The 22,433-nt window shown below is 36.6% G+C and overlaps 1 protein-coding gene across 1 annotated transcript in view; it reads right to left on the bottom strand.

Annotated features, from left to right (window-relative positions):
- DPYD (dihydropyrimidine dehydrogenase) overlaps window positions 1-22,433 on the bottom strand; it is an 868,613-nt gene that overhangs the window by 669,552 nt on the left and 176,628 nt on the right. Inside the window, exon 4 of the mRNA XM_046016334.1 lies at window positions 230-317. Coding sequence (XP_045872290.1) covers window positions 230-317 — 88 coding nt within the window. The remainder of the gene's footprint in view (window positions 1-229; window positions 318-22,433) is intronic.

Here is a 22,433-nt window from a genome sequence, read left to right as displayed (position 1 = left end):
AAACCAATTTTTAAATCAATAAACAATGAATATGCATTTTTGTAATAATTATATCACAACTTGGAAGAGATTAATTAACAAAATGTACCACATTTTTACACACCTCTAGAAATCATATCTTTAATAGCTTAACCCAATTTACTAAGACAAGCTTTATGCTTTAATCACAAATCATAGATACCAAGATCAGTGCTGTTATTTTCATTTGCAGAGCTAAATCTGAATTTACCTTGTTTGCAATACTTGTGATGAATGATTTGATATCTAGATTGGTGGGACAGCTCTTCTGACAGGGGGCATCTGCACATTTCAAGCACCTGAGGAATAAAATGATCAGATTAAAGAAACTCTTAAGGTAACTGAGGTAATATTCTATATATTCTCTATCTGATACCCATTCAGAGTTAGCATCTAGTGAGGACAAATAAAATAGTGCTATTTTTTAGGTACAAGATCTTTTTTTTTTAAGCAGGAAATATAGAGTATCTGTGTTTCATTTTTTGTACACCTTCTGAGATGTATAAAATATCACCACTCGGGCTAACTGCCCATCCTTTCCGTGTTCCTCCTAGAGATTAAGAGAACCACACTTATTTAAGACACATCATTTATTCTTTTACTAAACCAGTCTTATCTTGATCTCTCCTAAACTGACAACACTTAGAGAATACAGTCTTTAATGATAAAACTTTTGTATGCCTTTATGCCACAATTATTATAAAAATACAAAGCAAACGGGGCGCCTGGGTGACTCAGTGGGTTAAGCCTCTGCCTTCGGCTCAGGTCATGATCTCGGGGTCCTGGGATCGAGTCCCGCATCAGGCTCTCTGCTCAGCAGGGAGCCTGCTTCCCTCTCTCTCTCTCTACCTGCCTCTCTATCTACTTGTGATCTCTCTCTGTCAAATAAATAAATAAAATCTTTAAAAAAAAAATACAAAGCAAACAAGCAAAGTCTCTCTCATTTTACCACTTGTAACTTCCTTTTTTCCTCTCTTCATCCCTCCCAATTTGTCTCCCACCTTTCCTCTCTCCCTCTTTCTCTCCCTCCCATCAGCTCTCCCTCCCTCCAACTTTCTTATGTTTTTTAACCTACAAACTATTCACATGGCTACTGGGCTTTTTAGTACATGCTTCATGCATAGTTCAAATCCACCCCATTCCAGAATGAAGCATTTATTCCCCTGCTGCTGTACCTTCAGCCAAAAAGAACGGGCTCAACCAAGGTCGTGTCCCCTTTCCAATGGCAGCCTGCTTCCACTTGCAGGTCAATGAAGAGGTTAGAGGTCCAGTACCCTTGCCCAGACTTAGGGAACAAGTCTGCAAAGACCCACTGCAGCCTTTTTTTTTTTTTTTTCAGTGTTCCAAAGTTCATTTTTTATGCACCACACCCAGTGCTCCATGCCATACATGCCCTCCTTAATATCCACCACCAGGCTCACCCAACCCCCCACCCTCATCCCCTCCAAAACCCCCAGTTTGTTTCTCAGAGTCCATAGTTTTGTCTATGGTTTGTCTCCCCCTCCAATTTCGTTCAACTCACTTCTCTCCATCTCCCAATGTCCCCCGTGTTATTCCTTAAGTTCCCCAAGTGAAACCATAGGATAATTAACTCTCTGCTTGACTTATTTCACTCAGCATAATTTCTTCCAGTCCCGTCCATGTTGATATAAAAGTTGGGTATTCATCCTTTCTGATGGAGGCATAATACTCCACAGTATATATGGACCATATCCTCTTTATCCATTCGCCCGTTGAAGGGAATCTTGGTTCTTTCCACAGTTTGTCGACTATGGCCATTGCTGCCATGAGCATTAGGGTACAGACGGCCCTTCTTTTCACTACATCTGTATCTTTGGGGTAAACACCCAGTACTGCAATTGCAGGGTCATAGGGTAGCTCTATTTATAATTTCTTAAGGAATCTCCACACTGTTTTCCAGAGTGGCTGCACCAACTTGCATTCCCACCAACAGTGTAAGAGGGTTCCCCTTTCTCCACATCCTCCCCACCACTGCAGCCTTTATTATGGCTGGCTGTCCAATCCTGATTCCTTCACTCATGTAAAAATATTGACCTTCTAATAAACTTCCTGCATACTAACCTCATTTCAAAATCTGCTTCCTGGGGAACCAACCAGAGATATGTTCAAACTTTTGTGTGCCTAAGAACCAGCTTGATAAATGTCACAGTTTCCACAGGAAAACCCCTCCCAAGTATGGGTTATTGGCCTGAGAATCTGTATTTGGGGGGGGGTGTTTTGAGGTGATTCTGATATATATGGTTAGATCTACACAGCAAGAATCACAATTCTATAATCACTACATCAGGACTTGAAACCGCAGGCTAGAATGGTCCTTAATTTTCACATCAATGTGTGTTATTTATTTATTTATTCATTTAATAAATATCTAATGAGCCCCTACTACATGGCAGAACCTGGGATATGAGGATATAAAATTGATAAACAAGACACAAGTCCTGCTCTCGTGTACCTTGCAGTTTGGAGGAAGTTGACATGTATAAAAGGCAACTCTCGTTGTCAATGTGAATTTGGGTGAAAATATTATCAGAAGGGAGCATTTAAGAGGAATGGTAGTGCTGGAGGGAGAGAGGCAGGCAAAGCTCTTTGGGAAGAGAATACTCAAACGGAACATTGAAGAATGAATGGGCCTCAGGGAAGTGGCAAAGGGAGTGCAAGGTCATTTGGAGTGCAAGGTCACTCAAGATAATGACCAAATATGTGCCCAGGCCTGGAGAACATGACAAGGTACATAAACTAACCCAGGCTGGTCAGACACACAGTGAGAATTAGGCTAGAGATCTAAAACTTAAGATATACCATTGTCACATTTGTCAGAAGACCAGAATTCTCCAAGAATTTCATTAAGAATGAATCCTACACTGCTCAGTGACAAAGGTGACTAGCTAGTTCATTTTCTATCTACTTCCATGTGTAAAGACCTTGCTTCATTTCCTTTGAGAAAACAATACCAGTCTCCTTGTCATTCTTTTGTGAGAAGGAGAGTCCTCTTCATTGTCTGAACCAATTTCTCAGCACCTAATTAATATCTTGTTTTTAAATCTGATCTCTTTTCTCTGGTTTGTGCCCTTAGCCTTCTCTCTAAATTAAATTTTACACAATGAGTACCGAAGGCTTTTCATAATCAATTGTCCTCCCTGAAATGTAGTCATTAAACCTTTCCCCTATCATTCCTCTAAATGCCATTGTTAGATTCACATCTATCATTTAGCTGAATTCCTATCTTCTCATACTCATGATTTTTTCTCCTAACACACTGTCACTGAGTTCAAAAAGAACTTCTTGAAAGTATAGTCAGCAGCATGCACTGCACAACAGTGCATCAGAGCATAACGCATGGCCAATTTGGTCTATGATGTTGAAATGAGGTGATATTATATGTGTTATCTCCACATGGACAAATATGTTGAACATTCTTAATGATCTCAAATGATTTCCTCTGAGGTAGTAAAATAAAATAGTTTAAAAATTAGGAAATAATACGCCATCTTAAATAACTTCTAATTTATTAAAAACGTCATTTCAACAGTTTTAAAAATATTTGGAAATTCCCAGTAATAAAGCAACAAATGTACTTATTTGTTTCATATGTGTATGTGTGTGTATATATTTATGTCTACCTATACATACGTGTGTATGTATATCTATATATGTGTGTATATATATCATATAGATATATAGATTCTGCTTATCCCTAATGAAGTCACAAGTTTTCTGCTTTCCTTTTTTCTAACACCCATCTTGAATAATAAGGCAATTAAAAAATAAAGTTATATTGTCAGCAGATATGAGTGAGCCAAATTAATGCATAGTGTATTTCCCTGTTCTTCTAGAGAAATCTTAAATTCAACATAAACAGATTCACTTAACAGCACTGACAATGTAAGGATTTTTAGTTGTGGTTATTAAGCCTCTTTACCAAATAAGTCCCTTTTTATTATTGAGCTAGTTCACAAATAACAGCTGTTGGAAATGTCAGATGTTAATGAGGCAGGGCAATGCAAACCTGAATTGTAGCATTCTTTTTTTTTTCCTTTGGTGCCATGAATATGCCAGAATGGGCAGACTCTGATAATAATACCATCTTGCAATTCTCTAAGCGCTCTGCAGACTAAAGTGCATCAGGCTGCCATTAATCCCACTTATCACTCTGACAGCTCAGTAATTACACTACTGCTATAGCCAGGTAGTCCTAATAAAATATCAACCACTGCACTGGAATGCATACTGGTGAGATGTTTTATTAAACTTGGGGAGGGGGAGGGTTGATCATCAAGTGACATTAGTGTTGACCTATTTTTCTATTTGACAATAAATTATCCTTTGACCATGACATAATAGATATTACAGAGTGCATTTACTGTACCAAATCAGAAAGGTACTGCATTACAATGATGTAGGCAAATGGTGTAAATAAAATAGCAGAAATGCATGTCAGAATGTTATTATCTAAATTGCTTTAAATGATTGATACCATGAAAAATCACAGACACAGTACTTAGGGGAATATGTCAACAATTATTGTAAACCACAGTTCTACATAAATTTTTCCTTAGAAGTAACATTTAAATTATATTTGTTTTTATTTTCATTCGTTTAATTCCCCTTTTATGTTTCAAAGTTACTCTGTTATAATGCAATTTATTTTTAAATACATTGTAAGATCCAAAAGTTAATTCAGATAAACAATTATGTAATATTTTAATCCTGAAATAATTATATTTATACTAAAAGCAGAATATTAGATTATTTTTTAAGCAATGAAACATCTTAGATTTTTTATTAGTGATAAACTTTTTTCATTTCCACATATAATAGAGGGCATAACAATGGATTTCATTAAAAACAAATACAGAATCCTTAATAATGTTAATCCTTCATGATTCAACATGACCATAAAAAATGTATGATAACTTTAGTACTGCTATTTAAGGGACAAAAACTATTAGAGATATACAGATCTTTCTCTAGGGAAAGAAAGCCATGATTCCTCTCTCCAAATATTAGTGAGGCTGGACAGGTTTACTCTATAGCATAACACCCGAAAAAATTATAGTAAGTCATGAAATGAAGAGCATTTCATTCTTCACACATCTGAAAACAGATGCCTGCTTTTATTGTTAAGCATCCAGAGCAGTTGTAATTGTAACCTATGCTTGTTAAAGAATTTTCCAATCCATGAGTTTGAATAACAATTTCTTCCTCAGTTTAAAAAAAAAAAATCACACGAAATCTATATGAAAACCTTAAAACATCATATTGCATTGTTTTTGGTCTTCTGTTAGACTTTGGTTCAATTAAGTTAGCAGTGTTTGATCAGGCTATGTATAATCTGTATTAGTCTAGGTGTAATCAAATTGGGCAAGTTAGTATTGGAAATAAAATATTTTCCTAATATTGCTGTTGTGTTGCCTCAGAACTTTCATGTTTAGTACCTTCATCTGGAAGGTCTAATTAACTGAAATGTAGCAGAGGGGTAATAAGCTCTAACTCCCCTACCTTATAATCACCAGTACAAGTAAATACACAGACTAATATTCTACACCAATTTGGCAATATTTCTACTGAAACAGCACAGAATTGAATGGGAGGTATGTAAATCAAGAAATGGGGGCCTAGGGATGCTTAGGTGACTCAGGTGGTTAAGCATCTGCCTTTGTCTTAGGTCATGGTCCCAGGGTGCTGGGATTGAGCCCTACATCGGGCTCCTCGCTCAGCTGGGAGCCCGCTTCTCCCTCTCCTCCCCGCCCATGCGCTATCTCTGTCTCTCTCTCTCTCAAATAAATAAAATCTTTTTTAAAAATGTGCTATGGTGAGTGCTGTGAATTATATAAGACTGATGATTCACAGACCTGTACCCCTGAAGCAAATAATATATGTTAATTTTAAAAAAAAGAAAGGAAGAAGGAAATGGGGTGTTAGAAGTGTGTAACGCAAGTTTGAGTTCCACAGCTTGCAATCCTTGTACCAGATCCCATCATAACAGAAATACCCAAGAAAGATGGTTGGTATCTTTAAAACATGATGTAACTATAACTAATTCAATGTTCTGATACATTAAACAGTCAAGAGCAATTCCCAGATTCTAATAATTCTCTCCACTTCTCTCAATATTCGATTAATAGCCTTTCCTATATTCTTTCTGATTGCGCTTCTCTGATTACACAACAGATTCTTACTAGCTCTGGGTTATTTGGCACTGATTTTGAATATTCCTAATATGCATCTTGGCCTAGCTTCTATTTTGCTGGGCTGGGAAACTATGGCAACATTGTGAAAAGTAACTGAATTTTTTATGCTGTGCACCATTCTGCCTTGTTGATGGTGAACCAATGATGTTCATGTTTTAAGACTTTTAATATTTATTCGAATTTATAGGTTAATACCAAAACATAATTTTTAAATAGAGCTATTTATCTACTAGAAATTTCAATTCATATGTGGGTGCTTCAAAATAATTCAAAACAAGCAAGATTTAAAACAGTACACAACTCATATAACTGATACTCAAAATATCTTGTTGGATAATCATGGTCATCAGTCTGGGAATAAAACATAGTTAAAAACTTTTCTACAATCTTTCTGTAGTCTATACCAGAGAATTACTGGTTTCTCAGAAACGAATGGCTAAAAAAAGTTTTACACTTTTTGCATACTTTGAATTGAATGGAAGGACTTATGTTACATTTTGATACTCATTTTTTATTTTCATATATAACTGGCTCTTAAAAATTAGTAAGAAGGCTTTTATCTCCACTTCACACATGGAGAATACTGAGGCTCCAGAAATCTCCCAGAAGCATAATAAGACCAGTGGCCAAGGCAGCTGAGGAAACTACTAGAACACATTTACCATCTTACACCCAGGACTATCCCATTCACGAATGAAGACAGGTTAGAGTTTTAAAAGGTGATGTTCTACTGACCTTATCTCTTCGCAACATCACTGCCTCCTTGCCAGAGTAATTTGAAGACTGAGAAAAAAGCAAAGAAGTCACAGCTAGAAAAAGGCTACAGTATCCTCTCTCCTGGAGTCCAATTTTAGTTTAAGAAAAAAGAGTAAAAAGTCTCCTCAAGGAGAAGTTTCTCAAGTCAAGACGAAAACATTGTCACATGATATCAAAGGCTTATATAATCTCAGAAGTCACTGAGGCACTAATTCCTAAAATTAGGAGGCTGATTTTATTACATTTTAAATAACCTTGGAATAGCCAGTAATATTAGATGATTTTTAAACATATTTTTATTTAAAAAAATAAGTATGCTCTAAAAACCTCAACAGCATAAGAAGCCACAAACTCAGGTACATCTTGTCCTGCAAGCAAATAAAATATTTCCATAAAAACTTTGGGCATATCACCTTCTGAAAAATTCTAAACATACTGTTCTATTTTACTACACAAAGAGAGTAAATTATGGTATCTGAGGATGCTGCTCACAAACTTAGATTCTTCTCTTTCTTTCAAGAGAAGATGCTACAACAATATACTGCAAAGTTTGAGGCGCCTGGGTGGCTCACTTGGTTAAGTGCCTGCCTTTGGGTCCGGTCATGATCTCAGGGTCGTGGGATCATTTCCTGAGTCTGTTCTCTCTCTCCAGCTCCCCCTGCTTGCACTTTTCCTCTGTCAATAAATAAATAAAATCTTAAAATATATATATATATATATATATATATATATGTATATATATACTGCAAAGTTTGAAAATGTCTATATCCTTATTAAATGTATAACTTATAGTTGTGCAAATAACTAAGGAATGCCAATTATTAAATATGAGAATCTATGTGATATAAAAGATGCTTTCCTTCATTCCTGCTTCATACATTACCTCCTAGTACCAGTGTCTGTGTTAGGCATATTTCTCAGTTCCTCTTTTCTTTTTCTTTCTTTCTTTCCTTTTTTTTTTTTTTTTTTGGAGGGGTTGTTGTCAAATGATCCTTTATTGAAATATTTTCCTTTGTATTTTGTAAATAGCTGGGTGTTCCACTGCGCCACTACTGTTGTCATTTATGATGTCATGGAGGACAGCAGCCACCAACGCTGCAGTCCATAGGATCTCTTTAATGGTTCCAGAGGGTTCTCTGGCTATAGACTCGTGCTCCATCTGTCAGGCAACATAGACGGTATCATCAAAAGTGATTATTTCCACTGTTATTAAATATTTTTCTGCTTCTTTCTGTCTCTTGTTGTTTCCTTGAGGGCTTTGATAATCAGTGTTGAAGCAGAGAGTGCCACTTAAAATCTGGGTGATGTAATGAACATTGGGTGTTATATGCAACTGATGAATCACTGAACACTGTATCTAAAACTAATGATGTACTCTATGTTGGCTAATTGAACTTAAATTAAAAAAAAATCCAGGCCTATCTGTTTGGAATGGCTAGTTTCACTGTAATTCTCAAACTCTTCCAATCACCGGTTCCCTTGGCAATGTCATCACCAAAGTTTTTGGAGACAGACTAGGGGGCCGATATTCAAGGCCAGCACAGACCTGGCACTGACTTCCCCATTGGTGTACCTACGGTTCACTGGGGTCAAATTTAGGCAGCATGGTGGAGGCAGGAGCTGTTGAATGAACCTGGATTTGGGGCTACCAAAGACAGTTGCACCTTCCCCTCCTCTAAGCCAAGCTGAAACCCAAAAGCTCTCCTTTCCTCTTTTCAGTTGCTGTCATTTGGTGAGGTGGTAACAAATAATTTCTTATCCTCCAGGGTAGGGTAGCATTTTCCCCTTGAAATATGGTCTTTCCTTAAGTAGCAATTTATAATTAATAAACTACCTGATTTATATGTCATTTTAATTTGAATAAGTTTATATACATGTGACTATATACATCCATAATACAGTTACACCTTGGTTAGCATGTAGCCATTTTCAAAAACCCAAGTCTCCCAACACATTTTATAGTCCAACATACCATTTTTTTTTCAACATACCATTTTTAATTTAACTACAATAAGCTATAGGTATTTTTTTAAAAGCAGCATATTGTTGCTCACCACAACTGTGGTTCCCCTCCCATTCCAAACAACTGTTAGACGACTCTCAATATACCTTTGATCCTTTACAGACCTTAAAGGGAACTGGGTGACAGTACTTATAGCTTTCCTGCTACTCAATAATCTTATTTCACCTGGACCATTTCCCCACTAGTGTCATGAACTCTTTGATTTATACTGAGGATCTTCTCAGGCTTCTTAGAAAAAAGACATTATTCTTTATAACATATCCAGATGCTGTGCAAATTATCTTCTCAAATTTTAAAACACCTCTTATATGTTAAAATGAGTATCAGTGAAGTCCCTATACAAACATAACCAAGAAGGTAATATATATTAGTCGTAGATGCTCTCAAAGTAAACCTTTCAGTAAATTCCAAAAGGAAAATACCATATATTTTTATGACTTATTTGAAGGCAATTTCAGAATAATATAACAATAATAACAATACTGACACAATTCTGTCCAATTTCTAATAAAGATATAAAAGAGAAACAAAGTCCAATATTTTCATCAATGCATAAAATAGGCTATTATATGATTTCCAGATTCATGTGATATGTTGATTATGAAAAAATATATGTAAATATGTAAACCTACTTAAGCACAGTGGGCTAATATCTGAGATAGATTTAACTTTATACGATGTTATACTGCTTTAATTTTTTTTTTTGCAGTGGGCAAGGATAACATGTAATATAAAAATTAACATACTTTGATGTTTACTGGCAACTAGAATTACAATACCCTGTGTAATTTTAATTTTTTTTTTACTTTGGTCATTTTTTTTTTTTAAGATTTTATTTATTTATTTGACAGAGAGAGATCACAAGTGGGCACAGAGGCAGGCAGAGAGAGAGGAAGGGAAGCAGGCTCCCTGCTGAGCAGAGAGCCCAACGTGGGGCTCGATCCCAGGACCCTGAGATCATGACCCGAGCCGAAGGCAGAGGCTTTAACCCACTGAGCCACCCAGGCGCCCCTACTTTGGTCATTTGAATCAAATCAGGCAAAAACAAACCCATGGTGCTCCCATATTCTCTTTCCTCTCCCTGAAAACTCCAGAAGTCTTATGAAAAAGATCCAGGTAAAAGTTTTAATAAGAGTTTTAACAATGGGATACACTTCTGAGTATCTGGTGGTTCACAAAAGTGAAAAGAACAAAGGGTCAGGTTTCGTCAAATAAATAATGGGTGAGTGACAGCACAGAGCTGAAGGGACTCATTACGTCATTAAAACAACAGTGGAAGAAAATATTTGGCCTTAAAATAATACTATATCATTCACTAATGATAGAATTTAGAAACAAATTTATCCAAATCTTAGCTAGCTAGATATCAGAGCATAGTAGGAATAATTCAACTCTAAGTTACTTATTAAAAAGCCACAACGTTCTAAGTTTGTGCTGGTGAAGGGAAGGGTTTACTGAAGTTTACTTAAAGATGGTGACTTAAAAGTATACTGGACTTACTTCATGCAAAAGAGATTTGTCTAGACTTCTTTTTTCTTCTTTGTAAGTGCAACAGTGACTAATATTTCAGGTGCTGGAAGAACAGATTTGGAGAGCAACAGCCAGATCTGGATTTTCTTCCTGTTGGAACTAGTCAGTTTCATGTGTGGAACCGACACAAATTTATTTCAATGTTTTCCTCCATAAAAAAGATGCCACTTCCCCTTTTCAAAAAGTGAAAAGTAAACACAACCCTGCACACATTTAAATTAAATTTACATATTCATTCCTAATCAAAATCTACGCTGATTACCGTAAGTAAAAGAAAAATGCATTTTCCACAAGCTTTTGTTGTTGTTTTGTGGGTTTTTGTTTGTTTTAAAATCTTTTTTTTTTTAAAGACTTTATTTATTTATTTGACAGACAGAGATCACAAGCAGACAGAGAGGCAGGCAGAGAGAGAGGAGGAAGCAGGCTCCCCACTGAGCAGAGAGCCCGATGCGGGGCTCGATCCCAGGACCCTGAGATCATGACCTGAGCCGCAGGCAGAGGCTTAAACCACTGAGCCACCCAGGCGCCCCTGTTTGTTTGTTTTAAAGATCATGACATCTTCCTGCCTGAAGGGAGAGTTTCTCACAAAATGATCTGTAAGCACTGGCACCTGCCTGCTTTATTCCTACTGTTCCAGCTGCAACACTTGACCCACTCTAGAACCCTGTTGTTCTGTGAGCACATCAGTCATTACTCAACCTCTATGCATTCCAGTATGTTCTTTCTCTGCCTCAAAAACTACACTTCAAGCTTGCTTCAGAATTCAGTTCAGGTGTCTCTCATGGAGCTACCTGGTTCTTGCCATTCTCCGGAAACTCCCTGTGGGTTTCTTTGTCAAAGCAATTATCACATTGGAATGCAATGCTGATTCACTTTCCTGGTGTCTCTTAGATTTCCTCTTCCAGTGAGAAAATGGTTAGGTTCCTTGATCTTTGCTGTTGGTTTGCTTGGAAACAGATTAATTTGAAACTGGATAAGAAAGACAGCCAAAATTTTGTAATACTCCAGTTACTGCCGTTAATGTTTAGAAAAAATACATTTTTAAATAACTGTTCTTCAAACTTATGTAAATATACACCTTTAGTGAAAAAATGTTTATGTTTGGTTTAATTTATTGAGTAAATACTTATGTAAGAATAACTGTATGCTAGCTCTATTTTATACATTTTTAAAAATTAACTCATTTCATCTCCATAATCACTCAATAAGGTAGATATAAATATTAAATCACTATATCTAAGAACCCAATGGAGTAGGTACTGTTGTTACTCTCATTTTAAAGATAAAAATACTAAGGCACAAAATTTCCTTCTCTGTTTCAGGTATGAAGTCTTTTATTTCCTATTTTTGTAATCCTGGTGATCATTAAGAAGTTAATAAAAATCTTCTAAGGGTGATTGCCAGTTTTCTCTTCTACTTCATTCTAAAATCTTAATTGCGTATGATAATGTCAGGGCTTGCCTCCCAGTTTGTGAAATCCAGAGTCAGGACTCTTACCCAGGTCTGACTTTCTCCAAAGCCCAGCCTATGGGTATCATCATTTCATTTCTGCAGTAGTTCTCATAATGATAGCCAGTAGCCCCAAAGAACCTGAGAAAGAGTTTCCGATATAAAGAGTTTCTGATAAAAGGCATGCATGTTATAGTCATTATTATGCAATTTAATCCATAAACAGCTGCCTTAAAACACAATCTAACAAAATTCCTCATTTACTTTACAAAGTGCCTGGCAATAATATGTGCAGATCATGCTATTCTTTTTTTTTAAAGATTTTATTTATTAATTTGACAGAGAAGGATAGTGAGAACAGGAACACAAGCTGGAGGAGTGGGAGAGGGAGATGCAGGCTTCCTGCTGAGCAGGGAGCCTGACACAGGGCTCTATCCCAGGACCCCAGGTTCATGACCCAAGCCAAAGGGAGACACCTAATGACTGAGCCACTCAGGCACCCTGATCATGTTATTCTTTTTTTTTTTTTTTAAGATTTTATTTATTTATTTAACACAGAGAGAGAGAGAAAGATCACAAGTAGGCAGAGAGGCAGGCAGAGAGAAAGAAGGCGAAGCAAGCTCCCTGCTGAGCAGAGAGCCTGAGATGGGGCTTGATCCTAGGACCCTGAGATCATGACCTGAGCTGAAGAGGCTTAACCCACTGAGCCATCCAGGGACCCCATGATCGTGTTATTCTTTACAAAGCATTTTCTTATAGGTAAATCACCTATCAAGAAATCAGTGTTTCTAATAGAAACACCAGAAAGACAAAATAAAAGCAATTAGGAACGTTCTGGAGAAATATCACACATACATAATACATAAAATAATACATAAAATAAAAACATATTCGACATATAAAAATGTATAAAAACATATTTGACATCTATAATCATGACGAAGCCCAAAATAATTATGTCACTCTATAACACTTGGAGCATTATATATTGTGGCAAAAAGTAAAGACTAAAATTGTCCCATTAAAGCTGTTTTGCAGACTGTATAAAGTGATTTAAACATTATTTCAGTCCTTAAGAGTTTAAGCCTAAGACACAATGCTGACCATTGCACATGAAGAATATGCAGAAATTTCAGGAAATTAATGAATATGGGAGAAAAACAGATAAGGATATAAATGTTTAATCTTCTCAATTTAATTCATATCTTAAGGTGGACCAAAGTTTCAGGCAATGGAATGGCATGGGAAATGAACTAATGTGACAATGGCCTGATAATTATCAGAATATTTTTATAAAATTTAGTCTAAAAAAATTTAGCCTAAAGGCCAAAAGACACGATGTTCAGAAATAATATCTTGAACATAGTCATCAAAATTAGCTGCCTACAGCTTAACATGATTTAAAGTGTAAAAACAGGAAAATAGAAGAGCTAGGGGCAAATAACATGTATTTATAAAAATGGAAAATTCCATTGACTATGCTTCTCATTATAACACTGACAATGTTGTCATGGTATTATGTTACATATACCATTAAATTTAGGAAAGCTCAATGAAGAATTTCAGTGAAGGTAGAATTTAAACGTGTTCATGGTCTGTGGAATTTTATTATTTCCTTTTTTTGTTGTTGTTGTTGTTGTTCTTTCCTCCCTTCCCTCCTTCCTCACTCAACAAATATCTACAGAGCACTTGTTATTTGCTGGGTATTTCACTAGATGGTATAGATACCAAAATGAGGAAGATATGGGTTGTGCCTTCAAGAGTCTCACAGTGAATAAGTCAGACACATGAATGCACATTCTTGTGATGTGAAGGTGGGGTAATGGAGAGGTTAAGAGATGTTCATACTTGCCCTAAGTTCATAGGCACCATCTGTTCATTTTCTATCTTCAATGCCAGTATAATGCTAAAAATATAATAAATGGATTTGTTTTCTCAGGCTGTGTGTGTGTCTGTGTGCTGGTGTGTATATGTGTCTCTTAAGGGAAGGCCCAGTAATACAGGGTTTGAGGAAGATATGTGAGAAACTGGAAGTATCTATTACTATCTACTGAAAGTGGCAGAGACTCTCTGCCCAGCTACTAGATTTGCCTTGACCACAAACAGATCATCTCTTCTTAAATTGATCTCTTTTCTTTCACTCATACACCTTCTACTAGGTACCTATCACAAAATAATACTGTAAGAGATAATGTAGTATGATGGCTTCTGGAATTAAAGGCAGCTCTATCATTTATTAGCTTTGTTATTTTAGGAAAGTTAATTAAATTCTTTGTGTCCCCAGTCCTCCCATAAGTTGCTAATTATAGTCTAGACACCATACCATTATAGGGAAGGTTAAATAAGTTAACATAAAACACTTAGCGCCTGCCATATAGTAAATGCTCAATAATGTAAATCACTGTAAATTGAATGTATTATCATCTAAGAATAATGGAGAATACAATGGAATAAATGAGCACTGTTTTTCAATAGTTACTGGGAAGGACAGTTTTATGGTGAAATTATAAAATAATAATTACTGAGATGATTATGAAGAATACCAATGATGTCTTGCTCATAGTAGCTTCTCAATAAATGAAAAACATAGAAAACATTCTGAAAAATATTTTCCAAGTCAATTCAAGGGACCTTGTAGAATACGGAAGTGAAGTGGTATCAGTTTGGGGAAAAAAAAAATGTGTAACCAGGAGAGGACATGAGGAATAAAATATGTAAGATGTAAGTGCTACTGCATCCATAATGAAGTGAGCAGTCACACCATAAAACCAAGCATAAAGTGATCTCCATGGATACCTCACTAGCATGATGAGTTACACTTAGCAATAACTTTGCAATTGTTACCTCATTTCTCCAAGTGATGCCTTCTTCAGTTAGTATTAATAGTTTTGATGAGACTGTTTCAGTAACGAATTTCACATTTGGGTAGTTAGTGTAGGCAAACTTACATGTCAACAATGAAAAGAAGTATTAGAACCCAGGGTGATAAGAGCAGCAAGGAGGCAAATGAATCTCCCTTTGTCAAGGGAAGGTCTCTGATAGAGGTTTAATTTTTTGTCTCCTTTATTTCCCACATCTAAAATGAATATTCTTCCAGTACATGAATGCATTTCATAGGAGACACTCAAGTTTTCAACTTTATACAGAAGGAGAAAGAAGAGAAACTTGTTTAAAAAAATAATTTTGGAGAATAAATTTTTCTTTATGTACCACATTTTCATTCAAGCTGTGAACTGTCCCACCTGTTCCCTTCTTGATATTTTTTTAAGGCGAACTTTTCAGAACAATCCCACTGAGAGGAAATTGCTTTGCAAGCTAGGAAGATATTAATCTGTTCTCCCAGCATAGTGGGTGCATAAATCCTTTTTTATTGAAGAGGTGTTGTTAAAGTTCTATATATAAGACGACAGTACAGTATTGATTTTGGTAATACTAATACAAAAGCAGTATTTTCAGTTAAACATGTTATATTCTTCCCATTTTCCAGCCTTTGCTCTTGCTTCTCCTTCAATACAAAATGCATAACTCCTCACTCATACTTCCCATTTAACAAATTCCTGGGTATCCTTCAAGCTCTAACACAGGTATCATTTCCTCTTGAGAAGTCTTCTTCAATTACCTCCTCTCACTTCTTAAAGATTATTAATTTACTTCTTCATATTCCCACATTTTCCACATTTTACTATAATTATTTTTTAAATAAATTGTATCCACAAATAGCTGATGGGTCTCACGAGGACATTCATTCATTCAACAAATACCGGTTGAGTGCCTGTTAGGTGCAAGGCCAAGAGAAAATAATGGCTAGTAAAACAGACCACAGATACTTCCTCAGTAGGCTTAGGGTTGAACAAACTGACAAACATTTCACTGCAAACAAAGATGAATTATGATAGTACAGAGCAATGGGATCAGGGGATCTGGGAAATTCTTCCCGCCATCTCAAGGATGAGTAGGAATCACCTAGAGTGAGAAGAGAAAGGAGGAGGCAGAGGAAACAGATGTGCAAATGCCATGACATGGCAGGAGGCTTTGAAGGAAGGTCCTGGTGCCCGGAACAGGAGAGTAATGGGGAGGGTGGTTGACAAGGGCAGGGATACTGCTGATTTAGTCCTGGTACTTCCAGCAGCTAGCTAGATCAGGTGCTCAACAAATGCCAGTTGAATAAATAAATGAGTAATAATAATAATAATTAGAGGAAGACTATGCACTAGCTTGAATTTTGAGGATTGTATTATTCCTATCTTGGGAAAATTAAAATCTTTACAAAGTAATTTGCTTCCCTTTACTACAAACAGAAATATTTTTGCCTTGTTAAGACTTTCCCCTTTTCATATATTTAAAAGTAATTTAGAGAGCTATAATTCAGCACTAAATACAGTATATAAAGTATTTATGATCAGCTAACTTGAAAAACATGCATCTTACGTACATCTGCTTCCAAAGGAAGTATTTATAATGTTTACAAAGTTTCACTGTGGATTCCAAAGGAATAAGAATTGCATAATCTCTTTAGGAAGAAAAAAGGATCATCTTCCACACAGCCTTACCAATTGAATATTGGTAAAAAATTGGTAAAAAAATTGGTAAAAAAAATTGGTAAAAAAAAAATAAAGAGGAAGCCTGGCCCTAAACTTTTCTTTTTTTTTTTTGTCTGCACTACTAAAGTCCAATAATACACACTGCCCAAGTAAAAAGGAACACCTGCCCTGATTATCTCATTTAAAGACATCTCCTGCCACACAAAAGATTCAGTCATGTGATAAAAATACCCAAAAATAAACTCTCAGAGGAAGATACATTCAAGAATCTAATACATAACCAACCCTCTACACTGAAAAAGCACTCAGAAAAGAGTGCTTTCTGGTTCCTACTCTGCTATTGATAAATTATACAACTTTGAACAAATCATTAACCTGATTAGGCCTCACTTTTCTTATTGTTTGGTAACGGGTGTAAGATTAGGTAGTTTTTATAGTGCCTTCTAACACAAAAAAATCATGGTCTGATGTCTTCTTCACATGTTTCTGAAATGTTATGAGATTATGAGAATAAACACCTTATAAAAAAACAGTAAGAACCACGTTCAGTTTTCAGTTCTGGGGAAAGTCAATAAAGAATCGCCAAAACTTTTTTTTTTTAAAGATTTTATTTATTTATTTGACAGAGATCACAAGCAGGCAGAGAGACAGGCAGAGAGAGAGGAGGAAGCAGGCTCCCTGCTTAGCAGAGAGCCCGATGCAGGGCTCCATCTCAGGACCCTAGGATCATGACCTGAGCTGAAGGCAGAGGCTTTAACCCACTGAGCCACCCAGGTGCCCCAGGCCCCTTTAAACTCTGAATATTTTCTTTGAATGAGAAAAATCTTTCAATAAATAGAACATAGTTTGAGCCTTAGAATGAGACCTCTCCTAAAATTTCATTAGCACTATGGATATTTTTATTTCATTTTATTTATGTATTTACTTATTTTTAAGATTTTATTTATTTACGTGACACAGAGAGAGAGACAGTGAGAGAGGGAACACAAGCACGGGGAGTGGGAGAGGGAGAAGCAGACTCCCTGCTGAGCAGGGAGCCTGATGTGGGGCTCGATCCCAGGACCTTGGGATCATGACCTGAGCCGAAGGCAGATGCTTAATAACTGATCCACCCAGGCACCCTGGATATTTTTATTTTAAAAAGAAAAAAAGAACTTGAAAAAAATCCTCCCACAGCAATAAAAATGGTAAAATATTTAACAATCATGTTCAGGTATAAAATGTTCAGCTACCTTAAATGATAAGGATATAGAATGTTCCAATTCTCCACTCTGTATTTCTTGACAGTCTGACTTAATTTTGGATTAAAGTCCTTAAGAAAGCATTTAACTGGGGCGCCTGGGTGGCTCAGTGGGTTAAAGCCTCTGCCTTCGGCTCGGGTCATGATCCCAGGGTCCTGGGATCGAGCCCCGCATCGGGCTCTCTGCTCGGCAGGGAGCCTGCTCCCCCCCACCCCCGCCCTGCCTGCCTCTCTGCCTGCCTCTCTGCCTGCCTCTCTGCCTGCCTCTCTGCCTGCCTCTCTGCCTACTTGTGATCTCTGTCAAATAAATAAATAAAATATTAAAAAAAAAAAGAAAGAAAGCATTTAACTCCATTTTTAAATGTTAGGAACTGACCTCCTGTACCTACACTACAGTAAGAAATTTCCATTTATTTCTATGTACATCATGCCATTTTACCATCCAGCAGAGGAAACATCAAGCTCCTTTCTAGAAAGTGTACCACAAAATAATCAAAAGAACACTGGGTGGAGTCAGAAAACATGGGTTTATATCTTGTCATCGCCACTAGGAGGTTGTGGGGATTGAAAGAAGCCATCTAATCTTTCTATGTCTAACTTTCTCCAGCTGGGGAATGAGATAATACTTATTTTAGAATCATGAGACCTACATGAAGTGCTGAAACAGAACCAGCTATTCACAATGCACTTATTTATTCACCTGTACATTCTGTCTGATAGCGTTCATATGTACCCCCCTCCCAAACCTTATCTATAGTATGTCTCTCTGGAGCTAAGACTTTTGGTTTATGTCATGCTTATTTACTGTCCTACCCATAAGCCAGCATTACTAAATCCCACAGACGCAAACCTTTGCTGGATTGGTATTCAAAAATATTTCACTAACCTTTCCTAAGGCCCTAAAACTCTAGGGTATATGCTGACTACTCATTAGGTCAGGTTTTTTTATTCGTGTTGTCCTGGCTCTCCTTGTTTCTAGTCTATGCTTTTGAAAATTGCTACAGTTCAGATTTTGAATCTTCAGTGCCCTCTTCAATGGCTTCTAATGTTATGTCTATTTGCTCTTAATCTAACAGATTTATCTACATGGCTTCTTCTTAACCTCGTAACTGCCTGCTATTTTCCTTGCCTCTAGCCATCAAATCATGTAACAGTGGAAACTTGCATTTATCCAAACTAACATTGGTATACTAAAAGACAGGTAATGAACTATATTTTTGTTTATTATTATGCAGAAAGGACTACATACTTTTAAAAATGTTGTTTTAGATGAATATTTGTAAGATACACAAATTTTATATTGTCTTGCCACCTTCTATAATCTATTTATCTACCTATCTATCTATATGTGTGTATATATATATGGGGGGTATTAAGCTCACAATCCTTAACTGAGAGGATATTAAGAAAAGAGATGACTAATCCATTTGATTTAGTGGTAAGTATGTATTTATTTATCAGGCATTTTTTATATACCTGTTATGTGACAAACACCATATTAAACACGAAGGTTTCACAGATGAATACAAGAGAATGTGACCTATAACCTCATACAATAACCACAATGTTGGGCACCAGATATTTAAACACTCAACCATGGGTGCATATGATATGATAAATTAATAGAACGCACAAAATGCTTCATCGGCAAAAAGAAGGAATGACAACTTCATAGTGAGAAGAATCAAGGCAAGTAAGTGTCTCATGAAAAGTGCCTTCTGATTTGGGTCTTAAAAAATAATGACTTTGACAGAACAGAATAAAAGGGTGTATTCAGGTGGAAGAAGCAGAAAGAGCAAAGGCATGGGAACATAAACGTACATGATGTACTCAGATGTATTCGACGAATATCTCACGTCATCAGAAGACTTAGGATAATAGGTACCTGACAGAGAATAGCTGGGAAACAAGGGATGAGGCACAGAATTCTAGTCTGAATTAAAACTAAATTTTACTAGTCCTCTAAGAATTTTGGATAAAATTGTAAAAATTTGATTTGAAATTATCTTAATTTCAAAACATACAGACACACACACGCACACACACACACACAAAATACCTCAATGGACCAGAAAAGAAATGAAGACCCAGTAGCAAGCAGAACTGAAGAAACAGGCCTAATGGCCTCCAGATTCTGAAGTAAGCACACACAGCCTACAATTGACTATTTTGGTATAATTGAGACCAAAAGTGCCCAACCTGAAGTGGAAGATTGGAATAAGACTCTCTGCTTAAAATCATGGGTTGGTATGTCTCCAAAGGCCAAGGAAACAAAAGCGAAAATGAACTTTTGGGATTTCATCAAGATCAAAAGCTTCTGCACAGCAAAGGAAACAGTCAACAAAACAAAAAGGCAACCCACGGAATGGGAGAAGATATTTGCAAATGACAGTACAGACAAAAGGGTATTCAGGATCTATAAAGAACTCCTCAAACTCAACACACACAAAACAGATAATCATATCAAAAAATGGGCAGAAGATATGAACAGACACTTCTCCAATGAGGACATACAAATGGCTATCAGACACATGAAAAAATGCTCATCATCACTAGCCATCAGGGAGATTCAAATTAAAACCTCATTGAGATATCACCTTACACCAGTTAGAATGGTCAAAATTAGCAAGACAGGAAACAACGTGTGTTGGAGAGGTTGTGGAGAAAGGGGAACCCTCTTACACTGTTGGTGGGAATGCAAGTTGGTGCAGCCACTTTGGAGAACAGTGTGGAGATTCCTCAAGAAATTAAAAATAGAGCTTCCCTATGACCCTGCAATTGCACTGCTGGGTATTTACCCCAAAGACACAGATGTAGTGAAAAGAAGAGCCATCTGTACCCCAACATTTATTGCAGCAATGGCCATGGTCGCCAAACTGTGGAAAGAACCAAGATGCCCTTCAACGGACGAATGGATAAGGAAGATGTGGTCCATATACACAATGGGAGTATTATGCTTCCATCAGAAAGGATGAATACCCAACTTTTGTAGCAACATGGACGGGACTGGAAGAGATTATGCTGAGCGAAATAAGTCAAGCAGAGAGAGTCAAATCTCATATGGTTTCACTTATTTGTGGAGCATAACAAAGAACATGGAGGACATGGGGAGATGGAGAGGAGAAGGGAGTTGTGGGAAATTGGAAGGGGAGATGAACTATGAGAGACTATGGACTCTGAAAACAACCTAAGGGTTTTGAAGGGGCGGGGGGTGGGAGGTTGGGGAACCAGGTGGAGGGTAATAGAGAGGGCACATACTGCATGGAGCACTGGGTGTGGTGCAAAAACAATGAGTACTGTTATGCTCAAAATAAATAAATAAATTTAAATTTTTTTTAAAAATCATGGGTTGGATGAATGGTACTACCTTTGCACATGTAAGGGGCTAGGACAATACTGATATGCTAACTTACATAAAGACTTACATAAAGCTCTATGCTAAAGAGAGACAGGAGGAAGACAACACAGACTTGAATCTCAGACATGGGTCAAGCCATCCCTCCTGTGGTTTCCACAGATACGTCAACACAATATTACATGGGATTACTCCCAGAGCTACTAATATAAGACATGATTCTAGATCAAGACACTAAGATCCATATTGAGGTAACCATGGAATTAATTGCTAGATGGGACAGGGAGACATCAAGAGTAAAGTAAATGTGCACAACAATCACTCAAGTTCAGAAATACACAAAATTTCTAAAAAAGGAACAAGGAAAAATTCATATTAAGAGAGCTCCAGTAATCAGGAACTCAATTTATTACAAAGTGAAAATAATAATCTGAAAATTTCCTTCAAGTTACTATGTTTATAACCCTCATAATAAAATAAAATACAGGAGTGGAAACTGTCCCTTAAAAACAAAACAAAAATGTATGTATCAAAAATAAGCAAAATGAAAGAAAAAATGATAGGATAATAAAAGAACCAAATGGAATTTTGGAAGCAGAAAATTTTGTCACTAAAAAAGAAAGTATCATAGCATACATTCTAGACAGGATATACTCAGAGACAAATTTAGTGAATTATAATATGGCACTGGGAATTCATATAAAATATAGCACAAAGTGACAGAGATTAACATTTATATTCTGGGATGAGGGAGTTTACATATCATTGTATAATGGATAATGGGAAGTCATCAAAAGGTTACTATTCGGGGAGTCATCAAAAGGTATACTATACTATTGCATGTCCTCAGACACTCAATTCTAGTGGTAATACACAGAATGAACAACAGGCTACTGTCACATTCCTGCCAAAGGATGACGAGGTAATGAACAAATAGGTAACAGAAAGAATGGAGAAACCCATTTTCCCCCAGCTATTCTCTGACTTCACTTAGTTTCCGTATTTTAAAATATTATAGGAAAAAAAAAAAAAACTTTAGTTTTCTCTCTGGCATCCCTCCTTGGCCTCAGATTCTTTCTCTATATTTATTCCTATCTACATTCTTTCCTTCCAATTTACCTAACACAGAGCCTTATTATTTACTGCCCAGGGTATTACCCCTTTTTGAAATGAGTGGATGTCCCCATTTTTTTTTAAAGATTTTATTTATTTGACAGACAGAGATAACAAGTAGGCAGAGAGGCAGGCAGAGAGAGAGAGGAAGGGAAGCAGGCTCCCTGCCGAGCAGAGTGCCCAATGTGGGGCTCGA

This window comes from Meles meles, chromosome 1 (assembly GCF_922984935.1).
Source record: "Meles meles chromosome 1, mMelMel3.1 paternal haplotype, whole genome shotgun sequence".
NCBI classification, from domain to species: domain Eukaryota; kingdom Metazoa; phylum Chordata; class Mammalia; order Carnivora; family Mustelidae; genus Meles; species Meles meles.
This window is presented reverse-complemented; position numbering and strand designations above follow the sequence as displayed.